This window comes from Cataglyphis hispanica, chromosome 2 (genome assembly GCF_021464435.1).
Source record: "Cataglyphis hispanica isolate Lineage 1 chromosome 2, ULB_Chis1_1.0, whole genome shotgun sequence".
NCBI classification, from domain to species: domain Eukaryota; kingdom Metazoa; phylum Arthropoda; class Insecta; order Hymenoptera; family Formicidae; genus Cataglyphis; species Cataglyphis hispanica.
Window position 1 is genome coordinate 2732593 of NC_065955.1, and position 27575 is coordinate 2760167.

A 27575-nucleotide genomic window follows, 5' to 3' on the forward strand; every position below is an offset into this window, starting at 1 on the left:
CTTGGATTGTCTTAAGATTCTATATAGTCAATAAAATGACCGTAAAACATTTCCTTACTTAAAACGATCTTAAGAACGGACTATGAATACTGGCCTATGTCCCACTAATTGTTTCTTTTTAATCTCACACTGAAAAATATCTAAAACAAAATGTAATTTATCAAAAATTAATGATATTTGATTGTGATATCTTATTTATGTTTGAGAAGATAATTATCGATAGATTGAATTGTTAGCGTATTATTGTTAGATGTTTATCGTTTTAATGGTCTAATCTTGAAAGTATTGACTTGTTTTGAAATTGTTACATAGCAACAGTACTGTTTTTTTGTAAGAATGCGCATCCAGAAATAATTCTGCAAATAATATTTATATCGATAAATACACATTAATATAAGTAAATATATCAAAAGCGGATGATAAAATCTTATTATTCTTAAAAAAAAAAAACTGTTAGATGTCTATATTAATAATTGATTAATATAAGAAATTTTATATAACGATAGAGACATATTTCTATAAATAAAAATTTAAAATAATTGAAAATTAAAATTGCAGGATTAAAAGACAATTAATTATAAAATATATTGCATTCACATCTGCAGTCTCTCTATAAACTTAATTATTATATAACATTTCTGAGTGCTTATCATCGCTATCAAGATTAGAGCGAATCCTATACATTTAAAATCTAAAGGTGTGTGCAAAAATAAGGTATATATAAAAGTCGCGCACTAATTACGATGGGAATTAGGAAAACAACATATATTTATTTGCATAATATAATAAAGTAAAATGCAATAAAATATAACACTGTCAAAACATAAACAACACTAAATATCTTTGTGAGGGGTAGAAGTGGTAGAGGTATACCAAACAAAACGAAATTCCAAACATGTCGTGCGTACGTCAGCACCATTAATCACATCATAACGGCGCATATGCTATTCGCAATATATTATTTGCGTATAATTGAGGCAGATCACTGGTTTAAATTTTGGCACTGGTGATGAATGAATGCAACAATGCGAAATACACATTCCGATATTTCTCGATGTCTCGGGGGAATTAAAATTGCGATCGATTTTTGAATTCCTAAAAAAAAAACAATTTGTTTAATATATTGTTTAATTTAATAAAATTTTATTTAATTAAATTATTTAAAATATGAGAAATCTTGCTTACTTTTTTCAACTTAGTTATTTAATTATTAATAATATCAAAATATGTAGTAGGCACGATAGTATGCAAAACAAGTTACTTCAATAATTTGAATCAATTATGTTTTAAAGAGATAAAGTTTATATATCAGTATTATATTTCTTTTTTTAAAATCTTTTAATTAATTTGTTGTTGCATAATACGCAAATACATAGATACATCGTTTATATATTATCCAGATGTAGATAAAATCTGATAACATATATGAAAAAATTAATTTGTCGTAAAAGATAAATTCGCGATACGTACGTGATGTGTATTACAAAATTTAAAACGGTACGCCTAAAAATCGGAATACATAATTTCCTGTGGTTTCTCGAATTTAATAGGCCGATAAAATGTGAGTGATTGATCCCATCCACGCGGTGCCGTATTATAATTCGTCAAATTGTGAAGACTGCTCAATTTTGGTCCAGTATAATTGTTATTCTCGTACAGTTTATTTCCTGGAAATTGAGAAACACCAGATATAAATTTGTGCGGATATAAATGCCATAAAAAAATCATAATAATAGTAATCGATATAATTTTGATGAGTACAATTTTTGATATACCAAGGACGGGAAAATTTTATATCAATGTATATCAAAGTATATTTTATATCATTGCGTTCTTATTGTTAAGAATAAATATCAAAATCCATATATCTAGCAATCGAGCTCACTCTTTGAATTGTAAGAAAAAAAGGCGTTTAAAAGGCGTCAAAAATAATTTTTATTATCTTATCGTAAAAAAGATTATTATATTTTAAAAATTATTTTTGTGTGTTTTTCTATTTTTCTGAGATAGTTTTGCATCTCTTTAATAAACAACAGGGAGGTTTCATATTTCTTTACATATTTTGGCAATATATATAACTAGTCTTAATTAAAATACATTTTCTACCGAGCATTATGTGAGGATGTATGTTAAAGATCGTTTTGCATGTTTAATAGCAGTGGCAATAACATTAGGATTACAAAAGCGCATGCATGTTAACTTGCCTAATTCCGAATTAACGTCACTGATTTTGCACTCTGGCGTAGCGGTGCCTAAGAGATTATCCAAGATTGGCGTGCTACGAAGGTGTTTTTTTGTCTCGAATATACTCTCCTGCGAAGCGACCATCGAGAGCATCAGCGACTTCGCTTCGGGCGGTATCTCAGCCTCGGTGTTAACGAATCTCGCGTCGGTGCCGCTGGCATAAAGGGCTTCCAATTCCTGCGAGGCAATCGAATGACGTCGAGTATCCGAATATTCGTCCTCGAACGCGAATGAATACTCGCTGCGAGAGCAGCGATTCAACAGGGCGGACGGTGCGGAATGGCCGCAATCTATAGAGGCAACTGCGTTTGGATAATTGTTGATTTCTTCCTCGGAATCGGTATCATCTGTCGTGTATTCGCTTTCATCAGTGGAAACGTAGCCGTTGTATCGGGACTGTAGTTTCGCTGATCCTTCTCTGTAGTTCTCGCGTGCACTGAATTGACCGTTGCATTGGGGCTGCAGCTTCCTCTCGTAATTTCCACGCGGGTCATATAATCGGCCATTATATCGCGATTGTAATTGGGCAGACCTTTCGTAATTTTCGCGTGCGCTGTGTAATTCATTATGAGATAGTTTCTCGGTTCGAGATTTCGCGCCTAATTCTCTTATCTTAAACATCATTTAAATGCTCGCAATATTAAGTGAATAATGTCTATTACATTTGAAAAAAAAAAAATACATAATGTTGTATATTGCTAGAAAAACGAGCAAATCAAGTTTCTTTGAAGTTTTTAAAATACATTACGAGCGAGTTATTTGAATAATTTTCTTGACTGCAAAAAGGTGGAATGTTATATATACATGTATACATACATCGCGATAATAGATAAAATAAAAAAATAAAATAAAATTTTATAAATAAAATAAAAAAATAAAAAATCACAAATTATTAAATTATCATTTAAATTACTCGAAGAATCCTTAAATTCTCACCGTGCATATTCTTCCTCTCCATTATTATACTTGGTAGGATTTCTCGTCTCGAAAAAACGCGCTATATTATTGTCTAATGGACATTGTTGTACAATTGGAATGATCTTCGGACTGATCTGCTTGTACTGCAGAATTGGTCTACAGGTCTTCTCAAATTCTTGTATCAATTGCTTTACTGGTACAGGCGTATACTCATTTTCTTCATTATCATTCTGCATATGGCTCTGTTGCTTATTTCCAATCTTATTGTCGATCACGTTATCGTCGTACTTGTTATCGAAACGTTGTTGAATTCCCGTGTCTTTGTTATTATAGCTCTGCACGTTGCAAAAATTGGATTTCCTCAATGATTGAGAATTGTTAATGTATCTATTATTGTTATTGGCGACAGAGCGATAATTAGCGATATTAGTACGTCGATCGTTAACAGATTCGTAAGCGTTACGATGGGACTTCTCAATGATAGATGAGCGAGATTGGTCCAGAGGAAAATCGGAGTCTGTACCGACCGCAATTTCTCGCAGATAAATCTTTTTTACCTCGCTCGAGTGATCGCATCGATTAGTATTGCAGCGCGATTGATGCCTGTCTGCAATTCGCAAATTGAAAATGAAGCAGCAAAACATAGAAATTAGAAAAAGCGTTATTGTGAGATCTTGTATAAGAAGCATTTTTTGGAAGAATTAAAAAAATATTAAGTATTCGAAAAGATCACACACAAAATAATAAAAATGAGAAACATATTAATTATCAAAAATATTGCATATTTCTTGGCTTATTTTTTATATAATAATATCTTTAAAGACATGCAAAATTTCAGATTTATACATCTGTCTTTTCTTAAAAGCACTGTGATATATCCTTTGTACAGTATGAATGTTCTAGAGTTATTTTATCAAAAGACATATATATCCTTAACATTTTATTTTATTTTTGACAATATGAGACTTCAATGTATCATTTTATCGCGAAATTGAAACTGTCTATTTAATCTTTAATGGATCAGTTACAAAAAAAAATAATTGGCAGCGGAAGATATAGAGTTCATTGTTTGTTTTAAATATGCTGTTATATATATAAGATATCAAGCGCGCGCGTTTCAGGCCGATTAAATAACATCGATAACGCTTGCCAATTAGATCATCAAAGATCGTTCAACTCGAGCTTCAACTGACTGGTTCAACATTGATCTCTATTTCGGAGACGTGTCAAGTATCTTCGACATTCTAGAACACTTCCCTGTTAACATACGTCTCATATAAAAAAAAGAGGACGAATCTCTTTAAAAAATTTTCATATTTGATTAATACAAAATTATAAATTTATTAATATAATTTTGTCTTTTTGTTTAGTTTTTTCATCTCTCTTTTTATAATATAATTATTATTATATATAAATTATATTATTTTATTTATAAATATTAATTATATTCTATATTAAATTTATTTTTATTTTATATTATATATGTTCTTTTTAAAAAACTTTTTAAAAAATCAAAAATTCTTTTTAAAAAATAAAAAAGTTCAAAATAAGAAGTAAAGTAGGTAGCATATAATAAAAAAAATATCGAGATTCTTATGAAAAATATCAGGATAATTGAAAATTTTTAAATACACAATTATACAGTCTCAGAACACCTCTATCATATTCTTAGCGAAAGATATATAACATAACGTCATTCGAGAAAATAAGTGCTGACTTTATGCAGATTAATGTCAAAACGTCATGGAGTTGTAATGCTACTAAATTCTGAGTTCGAATTTTAAAAGACTTTGGTGACATTGATAATTACTCGTAATTTTAAGACGTGCATATGATAGAGAAAATTGATTCTGGCATTTGCTAGCGTGATTAAATCTGGCCAAACGAAAAAAATTATCTTTCATTTTCGCTATCATTATTCTGTTGATCTGATTATATTTATGTAAGACGCACCTGTTATTGGCGTATTCACGCTTTCGACGGAAATGTCCATTGTAAAGGGATTATAAAATGGTTTATCAATGCTCGAGATTGGCGTGTGAGGTGTCAACAATGACGGCGTCACGAATTTCGCGTTACCGTTAACTTCCTGAAACATCACAAGTATTTTTATTTCAACGTCAAATATCATTAATTGTCTGAAATTACGATGCAAGTTTTTCAACCTTTTTTATAAAAAAAAAAAAAAAAACAATCAATTTATTCATTATGAGCTTTTTTCAGTGAAAAAACTATTATATAAGTTTGATTGACAAATACACTTAGCAATTTTTCTGGATACGTTGGCGTTTTTGGTGTGACAGGCGTATTGGGTGTCTGCGGCTGTTCTTGGTCCACCACCCACTTTTCCGATCTTTTCCTACGTTTCGCAAATATCTCGGCACCTGCGAATTGTTTTGGCAACGTTATATACATAGAAATAATGTGTCATATCAGTTAGAGTTGGAAATATATTACATCTCATCTAACAAAAGATTTCATCATACACATTGTTATATTATAAATATCTAAATTAAATAAAAACTTAAATAAAAAAATTAAATACATATATATGTATATAATGTATAATGTTTTGTATCGCGTAATGTTATTAATTTTAGCTTGGGTGTCATTTAAACTGCACTTACCGCGTCCTCTTTGATTATTCAAGTCGCGAACAATGTCGAAGAGCTTTTCAGGATTTTTTGGTACTGGCGCGATATTGACTTCTTCGCCTAATGCCTGAATACCCTGAATGTCCAATACTTTTCCGCATGGATTCATCACGCATTTGAGGGGTAGTTTGTCCTATATCGAGAAAAGTTTTATTCGGTCATATGTTGTGGCGTAATTTCATCGCAAAATATTTAAAGATATAAGATACATGATATACATTATTGTACTTTTTACCTTATGAACAGTTGTGACTGATTCTTCTTCGTCCTCGAGACCTGCGAAATGATATTTGTTATCGATATATTATATTAAATTACTTAAAATAAAGAAATGAAATGAAAAAATGACATTTAATGATATATATAATATATAATTGATCTTTTACACACACACTCGTTTTTTTTATAGAATAAAATTTACAGATTAATATCAATGTAAACGATTACATTGCCGGACCTTCCAATATGTTTAAATATGTCTTCACATTTCTTAAATGTTTATTAATGATAAGATATAAGATTGATAAGAATGTGAAGTAATAATAGATTTAACTTAAATATAATGTGTCTAAAAAGATTGATATATATACAGATATCAAAAGTAAATATATTATTTATTTATTCATTAATGTTAGAGTTCATAAAATTAATTAACTTAATTATTATAAAGCAAATTTTTCTTATGAATTATTATATCAGTATAGTTTGATAATTTCACATAATACAAACATTGTATTTTTCAAGTAATGAGAATATAATAAGCATCTGTTTAATTATAAAAATAAATTATAAAATAAGTATTTTACATTGCATACCGTTTCCATCGTGAATCCACTTAACAGATCGCTTTTTTCTATTCACATACATCGTTTGTCCTTTACTCTTGACGTTTTTCACGTCGCTGAGCGAATGCGAGATCCGACGTGCGAGTTCAACTTGATCCTCGACCGTAGGATGCGTCGGTGCGTAAAAGTACGACGACGCAAACATTTTCTCTAAAAATTAATTTTTTTACTTTGTTTTTAAAATCTCAACAAACGCATTCTTTTCCTCTGGAAGGGGAAATAATATTATAATCTATAAATTCTAAATAATCTAACAAATTATATTCTATATATTATATTCTAGCATATAAATCGACTGACACTTTTGTCATCCAGAAAAGATTCCTCTTAAAATATATTCAGTATCATATATATTATTTTTATTATTAATTATATTAATTAAAAAGAGAACCTACTATTTTTTGATTGCAATAGCTCATGAGAGTCCGATGCCGGTGTAAGTAGCTTTTGTAAATTAATCGGAGTAGTCTCGCCTCCTTCCTGCAGTTAAAAAATAATAATTATCGTTCAAATTTATATCAATCAAATAGAACTCATAACATTATATAAAATATCCTAAAAAAATTATATTGTTTTTCTTCCGCTATCTTTGAATTTTCTTGCAACAATTCCATTTAATTTCCTTTTTAATAATTTAATTTAAATTTTTTAATAAAATTGTCAAGGATCAAGACAACTTCTTTAATTATATTTGATTAACAATAAAAATATTTTTAAATAAAAATTTTTAATTATCCTCTTTAAAAATCAAAATTTTATATAAAATTTAACTTAACAAAAGTCTAAGTTTAAGATTCATCCAAATATTCAATATTAACAAAAAATTACGGAAGTATAAATATCTAATCAAGTTGATTAAAGAAGTATCGACTAAAAAAAAAAACTCTCACCCAATTCACATAAATGAAAGAGCTATTATCATAAATGATAATTCTAGGATTTTTATATATAAAAAATGATATAAAATTAAACTTCAAGATTCGTTAAAAATTTAATATGCTTTCTTTTTTATAAAGCTTCAAAACCGCTGAATATTTTACCGGTTAACTTACCATGTCGAAGTGCAATATTCTCGAAGTGAGATTCTCAAGGAAGTTTCTTTTGACTGGATCGTGTCTGTCAGATGGTTTGTAACCGCGCGAGCGAATTACAACATTGTCCGCGGATACGCTACGTTGCAGATAATTCTTCTCCGACAGAGAAGCACCGCTGTACTTTACGCCGCACTTGTAATCGGCATCCTTTGTGCAGACGAGCCCGTACGACGTGTTGCTCAGAACGTTGCGCTTGGCGTTAGCGTGCCTGCGGATATTCGAAACGTTCGCAACACGATACGGATCCTCCATTTACGCAAACTATACGAGATTTCGCGATGATCGCACGAACGTGGAGAGTTAAAGCCGAACAGATATAGAGCGTTTCGTAGTTGCTATAAAAAATAGCAATATTTTTTGAAAAGATTACTTTAGACAAAAATATTATAGACATATAACTCCTATTTTCTGATTAATTAAAACCGTTACTTCGATTGCATCAATTGTAAACATTTAAAATACGTTTGTTGGATATTTTTTTAATCTTTATATTTAAATAAAGGTGAAAGGAAAAACTAAGAATGATTTACATTAAAAGTTTCTCATTTAATGCGTATTAATTTGGTGAACAGATATTTGTCTGAATTATTGAAATTTATGAACAAACTCTCTAGATAAATTATTCCATCGTAATGAATAATATTAACGTTATTTCAACAATTTATGCCAGCAATATTGACAACGGTATTACTGACAAATGATCTGAAGAATCGTGATACACACAAAAATTATTTATAAAAACAAAGAGCTTTCTTAAAAAAAAGAAAAACTTAAAATTTATTAAAACAACATTGTATTTTCATATTTTGGTGCAAAGTATAATAAATTAATATTAATTAAGAATTTATGGCTTAATATTATTAATTAATTTAAGTAAGAAAGAATATTGTATATTGCTAGTAAAATGGTAAACACCAGAATTTTCTAAATGAAATTTAATGCAGCTGTATCAATGATGCATCCAGTACTATAATCCCTCGAAAATCCATTCTACATTCTTTTAATGCCTAATTACGAGAGACGGTAATTTAAATTCAGCAGCATAAAACATATTTAGCGTACGAAAACGCGATTGAAGTTCAATCCGACCTTGGGTTTTCAAGTTTTATCCGGATAACTGACTGATCGTGCGAGACGTACGAGAGAAAAACGCGAAATTCTGCCCCGGTCGACGTGCCGTGAAACCTGGCAGAGCTTTTTCGACGACGAGAATTGGTTGCCTTCCAAGCGGCCAATTAATTCCGCGTCGCGGTATTGGCAGTGGTACAACAAGCTCTGTGTAAAAGAAACGCTAAATTTATCTGTTGTAACGTAATACGCAGTAACAGTTCGAGCGGTTATCCTCGCGATCAGCAACTGTATTATTTATTCGATGTGTCGTGTAGAAAAAAAATCGGCGAAATGTAACGCTATATTCGATAAACGAAGAGCTGATCTTGTTCCTCGATCCGGAAGAGTGCAAATTATTACATAGACTAAGCATCTATGTAATAATTATATTTAATAAGCACACAATAAAATTCTTTGTTCAATTTGACAAATTGTTAACTGTTAAATATATATATAAATATATATATATATATATATATATATATATATATATATATTTATATATATATGTTAAACGCGGATAATATACATAAGTTTTTTAGCATTGATTTATAATATTAATGATATCGATGCAAATTTTTATATTTATATAAGTATGTATTATGTATTTGTTTTCTCTCTCCTTCTTTCAATTGTGTTAATTCGGTATTAGGAAAAGTAATATGACGCGGTTCAATTCTAGCTACGCAATGGTATCGATACTTTGCTTTAAATAGATTGTTTGGTGGAAGTTTGAGAGTTTCAAACTCGGTCAAGCTGTTCGCGGCACTATAGGTTCTTTGGCAGATCGAGATTTCGAAAAAGTTTTAACAGACCTCAGAGAAAAAATAAGACTGTCATTTTCAATCATTATATACTCTTATAATTTTAATGACAAAAAAAAAATAATCATTATTTTTCAATTAATTTTTTTTCGGAATAAACATTTTCTATTCATTTCTTTAGAAATTCGAAAAAATGCTCTTTCTCTCTCTCATATTTTCTGCAATGCATCATGATTAAATTTTTTTCCATATAGTATTATCGCGATTATGTTACATTCGATATATCTTTATCAATCATGAAATAATAGCCACGTTAGTAAACATGATTGACATTTCTTATTCCACACGCTCTTGAAAAAAAAAATACTCTCTCGTACACAAAACGATAAGGAGATTAAATATAAGAAAAAAAAAGAGGAAAAAATCACTTATGACTCGATAAGAGCTTGCATTTTCTCCCTCTTTCTCACGATCCTATTTTTTCTCATTTAAATAAAGACATTGCAAACAAAGATTTTACTTATCAAACGATGATCTCCTCATCGCGACGTGCACACATACACACAGAGAGAGGGTCAATCGAGTCCCTTCTTCGCCCACACTTTGTTTTCCTTCTTTCTTCGCGATTTATTTTTTCTGTAGTTTTACGTAATGCGCGACACCTCGGCCTACACACTTCGCCGAAGGTGGTCCGCTTAAATCCACGACTAGAGCTCCCTCGCTATGAGAAACGAATCTCGCATCTTGCAAAATACTCTCTGGCACACACTGACCGTTTAAACGCGAGAGGCAGTCGACCAGGAATCGTCATCACCACCGCCACCGCTACTCTCAAGAGCCAACAGACCGATTCATTGATAGAACAGAGAAGAAAAGCGAGAAAGAAAGAGATAGAGAGAGAGAAACAAAATTTATTTTTATATCGAGCAAACTGCAGCGCGAATTGTTGCGAATTTTCCACGGATATATCTCGCACCTTCAGTAGAGAGACTTCTGCCAAAGAAAATATATTGTCGGATACATGCGGTATTGATTCATTTATCGCTCGCTTCGCCTACATACGTGAATGGATATTTTCTGGAACGGATCGAGCGATTGGCGAGAGAAGTGTCACTTCCGTAGTGGCGGAGGCTCGTGTCTTTTTCTACGTGCCTCTTTACAACTTTACACCTTTACACTGATGTTACTATCGAGAGTATACGCCTCACGACTTCTCTTCGCCGCGAAGATCCGTCCGAGATAGTCGAGCCTGTTGGCCGGGTCCGCACTTGCATGCGATGATTTACAAACACACGACCGGCACACACGGTGCTTTATAATAGCGCCCAAACCGTCGCTATACAGCGCCTTCTTGTCGACTGACTTGGGACGCCTTTCGATAAAAATAGACTATCAGAAAGCGACACCTCAAGACTTGGATCGAGCCAACAACGGTTGTCTGTTACGATTCGAACAAAACCAGATGAACATGCATAGATTATTCCATAATTATTATAATTATTATTAAAAGTAAGATATAATAGCGAGAAATAAAAAAACATTTATTGCAATGCATTTGAGAATATAAAAACGTATCATGTATTATTGTATGTATGTTCATACATATAATTGTTAACTCAAAGTGATCTTACACCTACTTCTAATCCCAATCATTTATATCTTGGACAATATCTGTGTTTTCTTTCGGCAAATCATCGTCCTCGATATTGTTGACTATCTTCCTCTTCTTTTTCAGTTTTTTCGTTTTCTTAGCTAACACTTCCGTTTCCGTTTCAGTTTCTGTTCCTTTTACTCGAAATTCAAGTTCGCTCTCTTCTTCGCTTTCTTCATCTTCTGCATTCTGCTCATCAAGCGTCCGTTTCTTTAATTTTCTCACCACAGGTACATTAAATTCATCTTCGGTCTTATTGAGAAGTTTAAGTTGTTGTGATTCGTGAAGCTTAATCCAAGAGGCATAAAATTTAGCTATTGCTGTGCCATCAGTCTTTAACCTATTTTCCCAATTTGTTATTTCCATCGTGTTTTTTAAATCAATCGTTAGTTTAGTGCGCTCATTTTCAATGTATTTTCTATTTTCTTCAATCAAAGTTAAAAGCTGTTTCATTTTCTTGCAATAAGCTGCCACATGGCATTTCTTCAGGAATGCCTTTAACTAGAAAGCAAAAAATACATTTTGATAATCTCTTGAATATCCATAATAAAAATTATATTCTTCCAACTTTTTTATCTTCTTTACATACTTGTATTATGCAGGGTATACACATATCAGGGAAATATAATTTATAACTTTCACTTGCGGCATATTGCAGTATAAGTTGATAAATGGTTTCTATAATACTATCCTTGAATCCATTCTCTATCAGTTGTGATTTCGATACCCTCAATATGCAGATAAGTGACATAGGTTTCATAGAAACTGCCTTGTGCTTTTTATTAAAATCATAAGAATCTAGAATCTAAAAAAAAAAAATTAAATATATTTAAAATTTTTACACATTTTCATAGTCTAATAACTATTATTAAAACATAATAATAGATACCTCAAGAAGGAATGGCAAGATGGGTATAAAAGTTCCTGTTTCTTTGGAGATTGTTATTAACATATTTATACAATGGAATCGCAATGGATAGTACTGCACAGTTGGACAGACTTTAATTGTTCCAATAATAATCTGTTAATAAATAAATAAATATAATTTTTGTCTGATAAACTATTAGGCTATTTTTAATATAATAATATTATTCATCTTATTATTTATTTAAATACCTGCACTAATGGATACAATAAAGATCGTAATACTGAGTTGTCTTTTAATTTTGTTATTAATTCTGTCCAAAAGTGCAAGGAATTAATATATTGCCAGTTATATACAGCTTGAAAGTTTTCCTAAAAAAGAAATAAAATTTTAAGTGTCCATAATAAAAATTACAAAATATACAATTATCACTTTTAATGATTACCTTTTTCTTTAATGTTATGGCATTCCTTAAATGAATCGCCAATTGTCTGATATATAAAAAGGCATGGCTATATGAAAGATTATGGTCAAGTAGATAGATTTCAACCAAAGAATGCCGCATAAAATTTATTTCTGGTAATGTGTTGGGTGACACAAATTTTGTATTTTGAACATATTTTATATACATGGTCTGAAAGCAAAAAACATCAATGATAGAATAAACTGTAAATATTTTTTTATAAAGCACATTTTTTTATCATCTTTTTATAACATGATGATCTCACCTTTAATAGCTTCTCAAGTGTGGATTCTTTGTGACTGGTCGCGATACGCAAAATATTTATAAAAGCTACAACACGAACAATTTCTTCTCCAGTTGACCAGAGCTTCAACAAAATCCTTAACAATGGTTTAGTCAGGGATGAGAATGATTGCGTGTAAAGTAACATTTGGCGAAGATGCTTTAGCAACACTTGGAGAATACTGGATGATGCTACACTTTGCAGTAACTATGAAAAGTATATGCTTCTTAATATGTACATATATACATAATTATATAATGTATTTATTAAAGTTATGTAGTATATAACAAATAAAAAATTAATACGTACTGTAATTAAATCTGACAAGTACAATTTTAAGATTCCTCGTATTTTTCTAAATCTTTTAGATTTATGTGCTTCCTGTGATTTTGGATCCAACTTTAAATAGCGTTTGAATGCATCAGGTAAATACATTATACACAGTTGCATCACACCATTAAATACTAAACATAATTTTTAACAAAATTAAAATCAAAATTATTTACAAGATAATAAGTGGTTTAATATGAAAATTAAAACTCACTGGCGCTTCCTTCTACTTTATAGCGTGAATTTGTATCAGATGATACTGCAACACTATTCAAAGCTGCATGAAAGACATCTACAGCACGTTTAATACTAACTATTGATCTATAAATTAAGAAAAATGCCATTACACTCTTTATCACTGCCTCAATAAAAAAAAATTAATAAGTATTTACTTGTCCGTTTGTATTTCTTGTTGCCAAGTTTTTAGTAATTGTAAAGTGATCTTCCTAGAGTCACCTTTAGCTTCCTCTGGCTGGAAATCACTATCGTCGCTAGCAATCTAAAAATACAACCATATTGTTAATAAAAATTAAATATACAGATAATTAAAATTATATCTAGAAAAAACATTCACACCTCCAAGTTTTCATCAGGTATATGTCTATTATCATTGTCACTTATTGAAGAATTATCATCATCTTCATCATCCGATATTTTAAAGTCCAAAAGATTTTTGTCATTATCTTTCAAATATTTATAAAATTCTGGATCAGTATCTTTCAGTTTCATCAATGATTTTTTGTGTTCTATAGGATCCAAATTACTTTCATCACTATCAAGTGACATTTCAGCCTGCTCATAGTTTTCATCACCTGAATAAAAGAATAATAAAGATATAAAATTTAAAACAAAGAAATCCAAATCTTTTATAAATTGTACGGCGGACGGCGTTCGAAAATATCATCCATGTGCACAAAAGTATCGTTTTTCCTTTGTTCAATTTTTAATTCAACTTTAAATAACAAAGATAAAACGACGCAATAATGATGATTCCGGCTTGGAAGGCAAGCTGGTCTGGCCAGCAGCATGCTCGAACTGGAGCAGGGACTCGTGTTCCGGCCGTACAAGAGAATAGTCATTTTAATTCTTGTGCGCATTAAGTACTGACATGCAATAAAGTGATCCTACGTGATCCATTACACATTCGTTGTATACCTAAGGTATTCGCGTTCGCCCAATACAATTATTGTTACTTTCAAAAGTATTAATAAAGCAGTCAACTAAAGACAACCAAACAAAGAAATTTCCTTAACGCCTTCTATATTTCTAATCCAGTTTCGTTTAACCACTCAAACTCCTCGACTATCCTCTTACAAAATCATACCTGTATTTTTATTTGTCTCATCATTATCACTATCGCTATCTGTATCTTCAAAACTTTGTTTAAGAAACTCTTCTGTAGTTACTTTGCTTAAATCTTTTTTGTTTTTCTTGGCAACTGTTAATTTTCTTCCTTTAGAGGATTTAAGAGACTTTTGATTTATTTTCTTCACCTTCATTTTTATAATGAACTTTTATGATTAATTTAAATCACCTAAAAATTATATAAAGAAATTATTTATATATAAATTGTAAAAAATATAAAATGCAACTAAACATATATGAATAACGAGGTTAGGATATGTATAATCTTCTCATTCTTTATCTTTTTATTTTTAAATATTAACTAATAATTATATATATATATATATATATATATATATATATATATATATATATCATCGTCAATATGATAGAAATTTTTTACTTTAATCTTTATTTTACGAAATTATTAATACGTCAATACTAAATATACTTACAAATATATAATAGAGAGAAAGTATTTTACACTTCCACGTGCTCTCATGCTTCGCAGCTGATTTTCATTCATTCCACTACATCTGCAATGGAATGAACTAATGGACAAATCGTGCGCATGCGCAAATACTATAAAATATATATTGCGTATGAGTTTCCATCAATCGATATAAAAGATAATTACTATTATTATATTAATTAATTACGTTTGCATGGCAATTTATTATACACATATATATATATATATATATATATATATATATATATACATACATATATATCGATAAAAAGTGGTAATAAATTTTTCCGATCTCTGCAAAAAGTTAATAAATATTTTATTTTATAGATATATATATGTGTGTGTGTGTTTTATGAGTAATATATATAAATATAAGTATATTAAATATATATATTTAATATACTTATTTATATATATTATTCATAAAAATAGTAACAAAATTTTAAATAGTTAATAATAATTTTTATAAGCATAAAAGACATCTAATAAAAAAGTGTCGTATACAGTATCTAAAATAAAATTAATGAATATTATTATAAAGTATTTGACTCAATGTATGTCTTGAAAATTGAGAATTAATATTATATATATATATGCAAAATAATTTTGTCGACTTTCTTTTTAAATTGTTTCGTCTGACGTATATTTCTCAAATTAACGCACGCGTCCAAATTAGTTTAAAATAAATGTGTATGATGCATATATACATAAATATAATTTTGATATTTAAAAAATTTATTTTTTATTAATTAATTTATTAATTAAATTAATTTTTGCTCATTACATTTAAAAATATAATTAATTGCAAAAAAATTAGATTTGTATTTAATTAGCAACAGTTTTCATAAAACAAAATATTTCATGAAAAGTAATTACTGCTCTTCTTATTTCTGAAATATTTTCCCTCTTATTACACACATGACAGCAATAATTAAATTACTCGTGACAAACGTGTTTTGTAAATTTTAGGTCAGCATCCGCATTTTTGTATTTTTCTCTTTCTTTTCTGTATATTCGCCAATAAATAAGAAGAGAAAGATGATCGTCGGCCAGTTAGGAATAACGGGTCGACCGCGTTCTATGAGGAAGACGAGAACCGTGGCTAAAAGTTGCGTGGGTTTATGAAAGAAATCGAAGAAGTAGGAGCCGCAAACGATCTCATTTCTCTGAAAAATCTCAGCCGCGTCGAGAGCAAACGGAAGTTAGAATCTCATTCTTTTTTGATGGAAATATGTCGCTCCTCATAATTTGGCTCAGTGCTAGCATTCTTTTACATTGTTGCGTATTCGGTGTATCAGGTGAGTCAATTTATTCGATAATTATATTACTATATATATAGAGATAAATAAATATTTTCTCTCATGTAACACTGCATATAATAAAAAAAATCTATTAATTAAATTGCATGTAAATATATAGTAATGGAATTAACTTTACATCTCAACATAATTTTTACAATTTTAACTACAAATAATAACAGTTGTATTATAATAATATTGATATACATAAATATAATGGACATAATATTGTGCATGTCATTCGCAGGTGCAAAAACAAATATTTAACATTATCCATTTGTAGTATTAATATAAATTATTTGTAAAACTATTAAAATATGTTAATAGAATTATATAATAATAAAATAATATAATAATATAAGATATAATATAATATAACAATAATAAGATATTATGATATTTTAAAAAACAACTAGATATATTAGAGACAAAACTTAAAGAAGAACTCTACTAAACATTAACACAATAAAATATAATATTTTAAACACTTTCTTATATATATACAAAAATATGTTTAATAGATATTTAAAATAAAACTGTGTGCAATTTATAAAAATCAAAAATATATGAACTGTGAAAAAAAATTTTATTTTAACAATAATATATAATACATAAATCAAAAATTGTTTCTTTAGTTTTAATCACATTATATCAATAAAAAAAAATTATTTTATTATTTAACAAAAATTATTATCTTAAATGTCAATACTTCTACAAAAATTTATATGCAAATATCTTTTTCAGATGAACACGGAAATTTGATGGGCAATCATGCATCAGATGCAACAAATACAATGAACGAGTCATTAACTCCTTTGCCAAAAAATGAGATACGACAGTATCAAGGAAATTATCATATTCCTTCATTGACACCCGGATACAGACCGCAAAAGTAAATTTATTATAAATTTTTATATATATTTGTTATAGCAACACTTTTGCATCGTGATTTATCAACAATACTTGATAGACATTATTAAATATAAGATATTTAGCATTATCAAATAATTAATATTCTCTTTTATTTTTTTTTTGTATATTATAACAATAAAATATGAAGGCTATTCTGAGATTACATAGATATTGTCAACATTGCTCAGCATCATTATAAATTGCAAACAATTATTTAAAATGATATATACTATATATAATGATCAAAGATAATGTTTTTCAAGTTGTCAGACAAAAATTTGATTAAAAATTATTAATATATTTTATATTTTAGTTCAAGAAAAATCATCAATCAATTAAACTATAAATTTCAGCTTAAATAACTGTTTCTAAGTAACAGAAACATTTTAAGGAAACAGCTAAGTAAATTTCGAACTGAAGGATAAACGATCTTCGATATTATCATATGCAACACTTTAGATTAATGTTGATAATATAATGATGAATTTGTTGATAACAGACAAAAAATGTGTTAAAAATTTATAATACTGTTATTGATTTCGCCTACATTATGTATGAATGATATTATTAATCTATGCAGAATTTTATACACAATTTTTTCTCTTTTTCTTTCTTACACATTATCATTGACATAAAAATTAATAAAAAATCGAATTATTTAATTATTATCAGTAATTATCATCACATTATAATACAATAATAAATATATATAAAGTAGAAAAATAATTAAGCAATGCGCTCTTAACTATGAGTAATACTTACATACTTTATGCTTTCGTTACAGGTGTCCTTTGTGCGACAGTTCGATTTATCCTTATTGCGGCGAAAAACTGTTGCATGACGCCTGCTGTTGCACCGATTCTAACGATCTACCTTATCAATGTAGATTAGCGGACTGCCGATTTCTGCATGCCAATAGTTGTAGGGAGCACCGATTGATCGCCAACTGTTGCTGCAGCGACGATTATCGAACTATCCTGAAAAGTCTCGCACAAGAATGATCTATTTCTACATTAGTATATTTACGTATATATTTATTACCTGTGGCAGACATTATTATTAAGAGAATAATTGACTATAATAATATTTAAAATGTACAATATATATATATATATATATATATATATATATATATATATATATATATAATTTCATGTTCCATGTCTATACTAGAAATTAGATATTTAATTATTAATAAAAAATAAAAAAGTTATAGAGAAATTAATACAATAAATAGAAGATAAAAATATAAAAAAGAATGTGTTATAATATGAGAATAATATCTACAGTCATCATGATATGAAATAAAATTGATTAAAACACTTAGAATACATTTTTTTTTTAAGTAATAATAACATTGTTAAAGAATTTATATAATATTGTTAAAGAATATTTTTATATAAGAAAAAAAATTTATTAATTTTATAAATTATAATACTTTTTAATGTCTAAAAATAACAGCATATGAAAAATGATAAACATTTATAATTGTAATTTTATTGCGGATAAGTAAAATTTGTACTAGTTTTCAATAATTCTGAAATAAGATTATTTAGGTTTTAAATTTCTAAAACTCTAGAGTCGACAGAAAGTAAGCGTTTAATCATTTTAGGCATAGATGATCATATAGCATTGACAATTCTAAAAGCACATTAATGCACTTGGACCGCAAAATTATAATCTCGGTCACCGAGAGACCCTGGGCGAAAGTGATTCGTCTTCTCCGATAGAAGGACGATGAGAAATGCATGAAAGGATAAATCGCCGTGCTTGGCTGGAATCCGTTGACCCTTCACGGGGCGGGTGGTCGCCAGTTCGCGGAGGTCAATGCGTCAAGGTCGTACACGTGTCGGGGTCCGGACCCTTGTGCGTCCCCACTTCTCGCACTTGTGATGACTACGTGAGTAAACTCGATTGCGTGGCCGAAATGCTCTCATAGTTGGTGATTGCTGTGTCTAGACACTATTAAATTTCATAAATCGAATGAGGAAAGAGAGATCTCAGAGAACTTGTATTTGTAAGATGTATTTAGCGCAAAAAAAATCTTTTTTTGTTGTCACAAACAAAATTTAGTGTTATATTAAAATCTTATGTCATATAAAAATAATTGCGTCTTTGGGATCCGTATATTTGACGAAAAAAGTCAAATAACTTTTTTATTTTTATATTTTATACATTTATGAACGTATGTGTATGGGTATGTATACATTTAGCGCTAAATCTAATTGCACGATGAACACATGTAATTCATGATAACATTGAGTGCCTTTTTTTAAAATTAAAGATAACAAATCTAAAATCACTCTTTAATAAACCTGTTATAAAAGATAATAATTTCCTTCAACAATCTCTTCTCTTCTATTATATGATATCCTCATCCGATCAATGATCTCATTGCCAAATCGCGATTGATGAGGTCACATTGACGATATCGAATGATAGTAGCTTGATCGCTCACATTTCAGTAGCATTAAACGGACAATAAATGCGTATCGGATATGCGCATTTATATCAATAAATGAATTATTATATGAATAATATGATATAACGCGATAAAACGAGACTAATAATGGGGCCAAGTCAAGGTTATACACGTGTCAACGATTCGGGTGATCTCAATAAGACTGGCACGTGCATCATTTCCGACATTACTCGGCCCAAAATTACTAATATTTATTAGAAAATTTTCTCAAAAATCACCGGACAGGATCAGATGAAGATGTGCACGTGCTTTATGAAAAAGGTAAGTTTATTTTATCTTCTCTCTCTCTCTCTCTCACACACACACACACACACACACATTAATATAATTGACTGTCCCAATTGTCTCCGATTGTCTAACTTTGCAGAAGATTAAATATCAGATTGATACGGATTGGTGTTTGAATCGAAATTTTTATCTGCCAATAAGTTTTTCCTTTAAACTAAAAATAAAAATAGATAATAGTGATTTAATTCAGAGATTACATAAAATATTCAATTTATATTAAATATTGAATTTATGAATTATTCATTAATTCATTATCCATTGCGAGTGACCATTGTCCTCTATTTGCAATCCATCTGTTCGTTACAAAGTGCAAAGTTAATCGCAAATTTCGAATGAATTATTCTTGCATTGCAATGTTTCGTTCGCAGCTGAGTCTGTCTCCTATTTTTAGGATACGATTAATGAGACGCTATATTCTCATTGAAGCACGTCATTACCAACTTCACCAGCTTCAACTTCTTTTTGTTTACAAAGCATCGTCAACAATATGTGATTCATGGTGTTCGAGGAAATAGATAATAGATGATTAAAACATATATTATAGAATATTAGAACGTGTCTTTCGATCTCGACTTTGCGTGCAAGAAAAAAAGAAAAAAAACGCGAAAAAGACAGAACACAGAAGTGTTCTTCTTTTTGCGAATTTAACAATTGCTAACATTTATAGCGCATTAAAATTAATTTCTTTTCTTGAATCTAAAATTAATATTAAATTAATTACATTTATCATTGCAAATTATAACATCATTTAAAGAATTAAATACACTAAATTGCAACGATTTTTTGAAAGCCTAGTCAATCAGAATAATAGGTAATTTTCATGTAATTATATTGCAAATTATAAATTAATATAAGATTATTACAGGTGTAATATTTTTACATAGAAAGACTTGACGTTTTTTAGTATATTATTTGATACTGAACTTCACAAATATGAAATGGACTTTCTCCAAGTGCGCTGGTCTTCCAGTTCAGTTCATGCATGCGCGGATACGCAGGAATGCAGACCTACCTGAAAAATCGTGAAAACCTCAAGGACAGGGTTTTAAACTTCCTCTTTCAGATTTTCTACGGCTCAATTCTTTTTCACTCTTCTTTCTTTTGCACGAACTGCCTCTACAAAATCAACTTTTAGAATTCTTTTTGGAATTTTGTAAAAAAATATATATGTAGTATCTAAACACTAAATAAAAAGATTTATAATATCTTTATAACATTATAAAAACAAATATATATATATATATATATATATATATGTATATATAAAATATAAAAAAATAATCATTAAAAGAGATACATCAATATCCATTCCGCAATGAACAATTAAAATAAAACACAAATTTCAAGATCGCTTTAAACAAAACTTTCTTCCCCAGTAATACATTATATTATACTAAAATGAAATTTATATATTCGAGAAATATTCAAGCGAATTGTATATCATGTATAAAATCTTCTCATATGTAATTCTATTATAAACTGCGCTTTCCATGTGTCTCAAAGAAAACAGCTTAGCTAATTAAATAAGAAAGGAGATCTTTGGCCCCGATGCACTGAGATGCACCGGTGGCGACGCAACAACGACATGATGACATAATTTCGTCTCATGCACCGTTCGCATTCGTTCAGACGTGAAACTTACCTAAACTATCCGTCGCGTGCACTACCAGACAGGTCTGGGACGGTGAAGAGCGACTGGCTTGTCGCATGAGGCACGTGAGGATCGTGACCTAATGTCAAATGAATATGATAATATGCGCAGTAATTTTTTATCGCATACAACATGTTCGCTTTTTGCTAGGTAATGATCATGCGAAGAAGCAACATGATATATATTTATAGTGTCTGGATTAACCGGAACCAAAACGGACGCTGAAGAATTCGTCCTTGCACGTTCGCCACGTGTAAGGACTTAAGAAGTAGCCACATGCGTGCGTGCAAGGGATATGTGTCTTATTAATAAATGCATTTATATTTAGAACACGCACTTTGGACTTCGTAGTATTTATTTATACATGTTATTTTGTAATGTATCAAAATTAAATTTTAAACTCATATTTAACTATTTATCCGTATCAAATAAACATAACATGATTTTTCTGTATATACCTGTATATTTCTGTATACATAATATAATTTTTCGTCTTTCCTCCGTCTGATAATATAAGAACGTAACAGAATTAATAAGTTATTTAATAATATCAAATACGATTCTTTTTTGTACATTGTACGTGTATGTGTAAAAATATTTTACTATATTAATAAGTAGTAAATTAAAAAAATAGATATATTTATTAATATTAAATATATCTAATAAACATCAAAGAATCGCAGAATAAATGTAAAATTCAATGCTAATTATATTCTATTAAATCTTTTTGTAAATCTTACAATCCACTGATGTGTGTCATGACCTATGGCCTCCTATCAACATGAAAAAGTACTGAGCACTACATTGTGAGAAAGAATAAAAAAAGAAAACAACAATTTCTGTATCCATCTATAAAAAATGGGGTTACATGACGCGATATTGTTCACAGAGAAGCAATTTCTCAAACCAAAAGCCATGAGTAAAAAAAAACGCAGTCGTGTTGCGTCGCATTAAAAAGAGCACATATGTGCAAATCTTCACAGTTCATCACAAGGTAAACTAATTTACTCGCATTACTTAATTCAGAGTGAAAAAAACTTCTGTCGAGCTGCAGATTCTTCGGACTATTCAGAGTCTATCTTTCCTCTATAGAAATATTAAAGGCGTTTTTGAGCTATAAGCAGTTGAAACTCAAGTTTGTTAGAGAGATTAAACTTCAGAAGGGATTAACACAACGTGCTTGCCGTAGATAATTATAACAGCATTATTTTAGATATATACATATAACAGTATAATTGCGCGACGTGACGGTTAGGCACAAGATTTTTACTGACTTTTTACACGAGAGTCCGTCTGAGTTAGAAGATAATATTTTCCGCGCGTGGAGATTGAAAGGATCTTTGAAACATCAACATCATAAAACATCACAATCGCCACAAGTAAATCCATAATTTATGAGACTCTTATACATAATCTAATTTATGACTCTTATACAAAACTATGAAATAATTTTATTCCGTTATATTTATCCATCTTTTAAGATATTGTAATTTCAAAGATACGTGAAGTCACAACTGATTAAATATATTTTAAGAAGTAAAAAAGTAGATATTCTAATACTTTTCGATTACGTGTTTATGATTGTACATTTTTTCCCCAACTTCATTCATATCTGATTTATTTGTTTATGAAATACAGATAATTTTTGAAAGTCTGATTTCTTTTGTAATTTCGGGAAGTTGTCTAAGTACGATGACGTATTATTATCTGTACGCAGACATGAATTATATACTCTTCAATTATGCGAAGTATTTTGTAATCGCAATTATTTATCTAATGATTCTTTTTTCAAAAATAAATAAAGAATTTGATATAATGTAGTGAGATCAAATTTCGATAGAATTTAAATACAGAAAAATTAATATCTACATTTATACTCATCGCATAGCGTAAACTTCTTTTTTGTATATTATCGGAGAGTAATCACGACAAAAAGAAGTTCAAGCAACGTGTTTTATATACTCATGATAATTAATCGATGTCAGGGCACTCCCACGTTCTGCGAAGTATCGAAGGAACGAATAGAGGTCGTACACGTGGCTCGATTGAAACATGAAAGATCCGATATGTGCAATGGTTAGCGAGATATGATGAAAAAAAATGAGATCTCTCCCTTCAAAACAACAGTTAAAAAAAAAAATTAAACTAAAGCAATAAATAAATCAACCGATTAAAGTCGGCTGTACTTGAGGAACGAATTGTAAATCGAGAATACTGTCATTTTGACATTTAAAACTGCGATTAATCACTATTTAATTGCTTATACTTATCTTTCATACATTTTTTAATTGAGAACTCATTCATCGCAATTAATGTAATATTATTCTGATATAAGCGACACGTGTGTTTAAGTTTAAGATACGTGTTAAACTATACATTTTTGATTAAGTTATGAGTTGAGGCTAAATATTATTGTCTTATGTTATAAATATTATTGTTTTATGTTATTATTATCTTATGTTATAAAAAAAATGAGTTTAATAAAATTTTTTCTTATCTTAATTGTAACGGATTGATTTCATGGATATCTTGCAGCCTATGCTCTAAATTATCGAAAACTTGGAGCAAACTACAAATTTTCAAAAAAAAAAAAATTATTGCATATTTTAATGTTGAAAGCTTCAATTACGTCGACAAATATTTTAATTTTATTTACCACGCACAGTATGCTTTTTGGATAATATTTTTTAATCATCATGATATAATAGCATGGCATACGAATATAAACACACATATTTCTTAGAAATAATTTCTGACGTGTAGACAAAAGAAGTAAACTTTAAAAAAACTTGATCTTGTCGAACCCTATAGATAAAAGAATGTATAGACAAAAGAAATAAACATTAAAAAACTTGATCTTGTCGAACCGTGCGTGCACGATAAATATAAAAGAAACAAAGAGAAAATAAGGAAAAAGTTTAGCTTGAGTATATAATTATCTCATATATGATTCATAATTAGGACATTTGTATAATCGACGTGTTTGTGCTACATTATCGCTTCACACGCGCTTCATCGATATATTGCTCTAATTGCATTGCTAAAATTTTCCAAAAGATAAGAAGACATTGTGAATACTACACACAAAATATACATTTAAATATATATATTTCAGATTAAAATAAAAGTCATTTAACAAATTAAAATTATTCCATTGGTCATTTGTCATCCGTTATTTATTTTCTTTATCGATATCCGAAAGAGAAAGAAAGAATAAAAATGAAAAGAAAAAATAGTGAGCAAATTATATTAAAATTCAAAGCGATCAATATATCGGTTCACTTCATTTTACTTTTTTAATGTGATTTTGTATCGACATACAAATAATATCATGCGGAAATTTGTTCTCCTACAATCTTTTATTCCAGATCTTCTTAATTTTTATATCTTGAATCTTAGATTTTTCGCGAGCACACATTTTCATCTTTGAAATTATATACTTTATCCCCTTCTAATTGGTTTGGATACTCAATATATGCTTTTGTAACATCTTACTTAATGTATACTTTTGTAACATCTTAAGTTATACATACTAGTAGAATTTTTTCGTCTATCTTTACAGCTCGCGTAACAATGCTCCGAAATTCCATAGAAAAAAGAAGGTAGCACAGAAAAAGCGTCAGTCTCGCGCAGAAAAATCGGAACAATGAAGATAAACGAGATGCCGAAGATATGCGAGCACGTATCGACAACAATGTTTAGCAAAAAGATATTCAACAAATATTATATTCAAATGCTAATAAACGAGTAATGTATCTCGCTGCTAAATAAATCGTGTATGTTTATGTTATCGATGTGCGCGCACAATCAATTTTTGGCTCACATAACTCTTCGCCGACTTTTCTTTTTCCTACAAAAACATAAAATATCTCCATAACACGCAATTTTCCTTAACAGATTTTTTAATAAATTTAAAATCAATTTTTTTTAAATAAATATATCTATTACTTCCGCAATTTCATCTTCAAATTCTATTTATATTTACAAATATATATCCCACACACATCCAATAAAAAAAACTTTTTTTGTTATATAATATAAAATTTGGACATTAAACGGAACAAAATATTTATAATTACATTTATAATATTTATAAAGCGTGATTGATATTTATACAAATTTAATATTTATTCAAATTTATATAAAATTTAACTCTTTATTTCTCTTTCTTTTTTTCCTCCTTTTTGCAAGTCTTATCGAATCGATATTAATCAAGTAACGATTGTTAGATATTATCTTACTGTTACTGTGCAATGTATTCTTGTTATTATTCGCAAAAAAGATCGCAATATTGATTATTTTCTGACGATATAAGTGAGGCTCTTATAATCATGATATAATAGGAATAATTATGTTTGTGAAGTCACAATTCAATATTATTTCTTCCTAGATTTCAAAGTTTTTCTGTTATAAAGAAAAAAAAATGCCAATTATATTTTAATGTATTTAAATATAGTATAAATGCACATTTAGTTTTGACATGAAAATTAACCGGCAAACAACCGGTTAGTCTTTTTTTATTTATAACTTTCTTTTATTTTATTTATCAAGTTTTTTTTTAATTTTAATAAATAAAAGACGATTGCTGCATAGAAATTCTTTAATATAGTACAGTCCAGCAAATTATAATCGTAAAAAAATTCAAGGAAAAATGAAAAATTAATATAAACTTGATAAACGGGAATTTCTTATTAGTCCAAAAAAATTAATAAGATTCATAATATTAATTATCTTTGTATATTTCTTGAATAAAATTGTATAAAATTTCTCAAGTGCATATAATAAAAAATATAATTTTATTTTATAAAAATAAATCTTGTCTAATTTTTTGAAAATTTTATTGTGAATAAACCAGTGTTGTAATGTGACAATTAGTCACATTACAACAGGCAATTATATTAAAAATTCTTAATTCCTAAATTTGTAATTTTTAACAAATAACTAATTTATAACAAATACAAAATTTTGTAAGGCATAAACAATCAGGTTAAAATTAAATAATTAACTTCAATATAGTCATGATTTAATTATTTTTAAGCAAAGATAAGCTTTTGACACTTATTTAACATTGCGAATCTAAATCAAAAAATGCACGTAATCAATCAATGATCCTGCAGAAAATTAAATAAGTAATCTAAGAAAATCATGCATGTGGCTAGTATCGTGGCAATCGTAAGATAATAATTTGTATATAAATCGATTGTTATCAATTAATGGTCAAAATTTGTGGAGGGCAAGGACAAGGGCGGTCTTGAAACAGAAGGATAAGCGGAACTTGGACGAGAGAATTCTTATATCATGCTTCGATATTATGTATATCAATTTTATCTTCTGTTCATTTACACATGCTGGCAGAACCCTTGTCGCGTTCATGCAGCACGTGGCGTGGCATCGATGACTTATACAATATGATGCTTTCCAGTGTACTTCCCGAGCGAAACGGGATGTCATCGAGAATCTCGTGGTGGGATTGCCTATTTGTTGTCTGGTGAGTTGACCCAAATGAAAGTGAATAGAGGACAACAAAGACATACTCTAGATAATTGCACGTGTCGATAAGAAAATGTCTACCGATCAAAGATTTGATTAAATGAGAATCGTTCACAGAGATGCCGCACGATGTCGAAAAACTTTCGCAAAAAATTAAAGAAAGATTAAAAAAATGTAAGTATAAGCGGTGAATACATATGAAAAGATAACAAGCTCTATATATGTATACGAAAGGCGAAATGCAAACTTGAATCTAAATAAAAGACGGCCGCATTTAGCGATAAATTCAGTCGTAATACACATACTTTATCATTATATGTGCTCCAATGTGAATTTAAAAATCGTTGTAGAAACAATTATACGCTCTTGTATTTCAATCGAAATTGAACAGACAAATGTGAATACATCAAAACCATC

At 29.2% G+C, this 27575-nt stretch overlaps 3 protein-coding genes across 7 annotated transcripts; 1 reads left to right on the forward strand and 2 right to left on the reverse strand.

Annotated features, from left to right (window-relative positions):
* Positions 1 to 750: 750 nt before the first annotated feature.
* Positions 751 to 10630, reverse strand: LOC126856426 (uncharacterized). Of its 5 annotated transcripts, XM_050604933.1 has the most exons (12): positions 10150 to 10238; positions 7714 to 7963; positions 7057 to 7141; positions 6632 to 6811; positions 6052 to 6092; positions 5790 to 5949; positions 5422 to 5546; positions 5116 to 5251; positions 3181 to 3769; positions 2205 to 2797; positions 1471 to 1667; positions 751 to 1095 (listed from the first exon to the last, which is right to left on the reverse strand). In XM_050604933.1, exons 1-11 carry the CDS (start codon positions 10170 to 10172, stop codon positions 1504 to 1506), a joined length of 2346 nt encoding a protein of 781 aa, XP_050460890.1. In that variant the 5' UTR covers positions 10173 to 10238; the 3' UTR covers positions 751 to 1095; positions 1471 to 1503. The 5 variants fall into 5 exon arrangements, with proteins under 5 accessions (XP_050460890.1, XP_050460861.1, XP_050460881.1 ...); XM_050604904.1 differs by lacking the exons at positions 751 to 1095; positions 10150 to 10238 and adding an exon at positions 10403 to 10630 and having other exon boundaries at positions 1640 to 2797; XM_050604924.1 differs by lacking the exons at positions 751 to 1095; positions 10150 to 10238 and adding an exon at positions 10292 to 10402 and having other exon boundaries at positions 1640 to 2797.
* Positions 10631 to 11146: 516 nt separating this feature from the next.
* On the reverse strand, positions 11147 to 18113 carry LOC126856451 (nucleolar complex protein 2 homolog). Its single transcript, XM_050604973.1, has 13 exons — positions 18010 to 18113; positions 15021 to 15147; positions 14546 to 14755; positions 13798 to 14033; positions 13614 to 13720; positions 13436 to 13542; positions 13201 to 13355; positions 12874 to 13098; positions 12591 to 12779; positions 12397 to 12516; positions 12170 to 12301; positions 11870 to 12085; positions 11147 to 11781 (listed from the first exon to the last, which is right to left on the reverse strand). Exons 3-13 carry the CDS (start codon positions 14718 to 14720, stop codon positions 11269 to 11271), a joined length of 2175 nt encoding a protein of 724 aa, XP_050460930.1. The 5' UTR covers positions 14721 to 14755; positions 15021 to 15147; positions 18010 to 18113; the 3' UTR covers positions 11147 to 11268.
* Positions 13087 to 18317, forward strand: LOC126856562 (uncharacterized). Its single transcript, XM_050605179.1, has 5 exons — positions 13087 to 13107; positions 13260 to 13316; positions 16067 to 16335; positions 17080 to 17227; positions 18032 to 18317. Exons 3-5 carry the CDS (start codon positions 16269 to 16271, stop codon positions 18246 to 18248), a joined length of 432 nt encoding a protein of 143 aa, XP_050461136.1. The 5' UTR covers positions 13087 to 13107; positions 13260 to 13316; positions 16067 to 16268; the 3' UTR covers positions 18249 to 18317.
* Positions 18318 to 27575: the final 9258 nt, after the last annotated feature.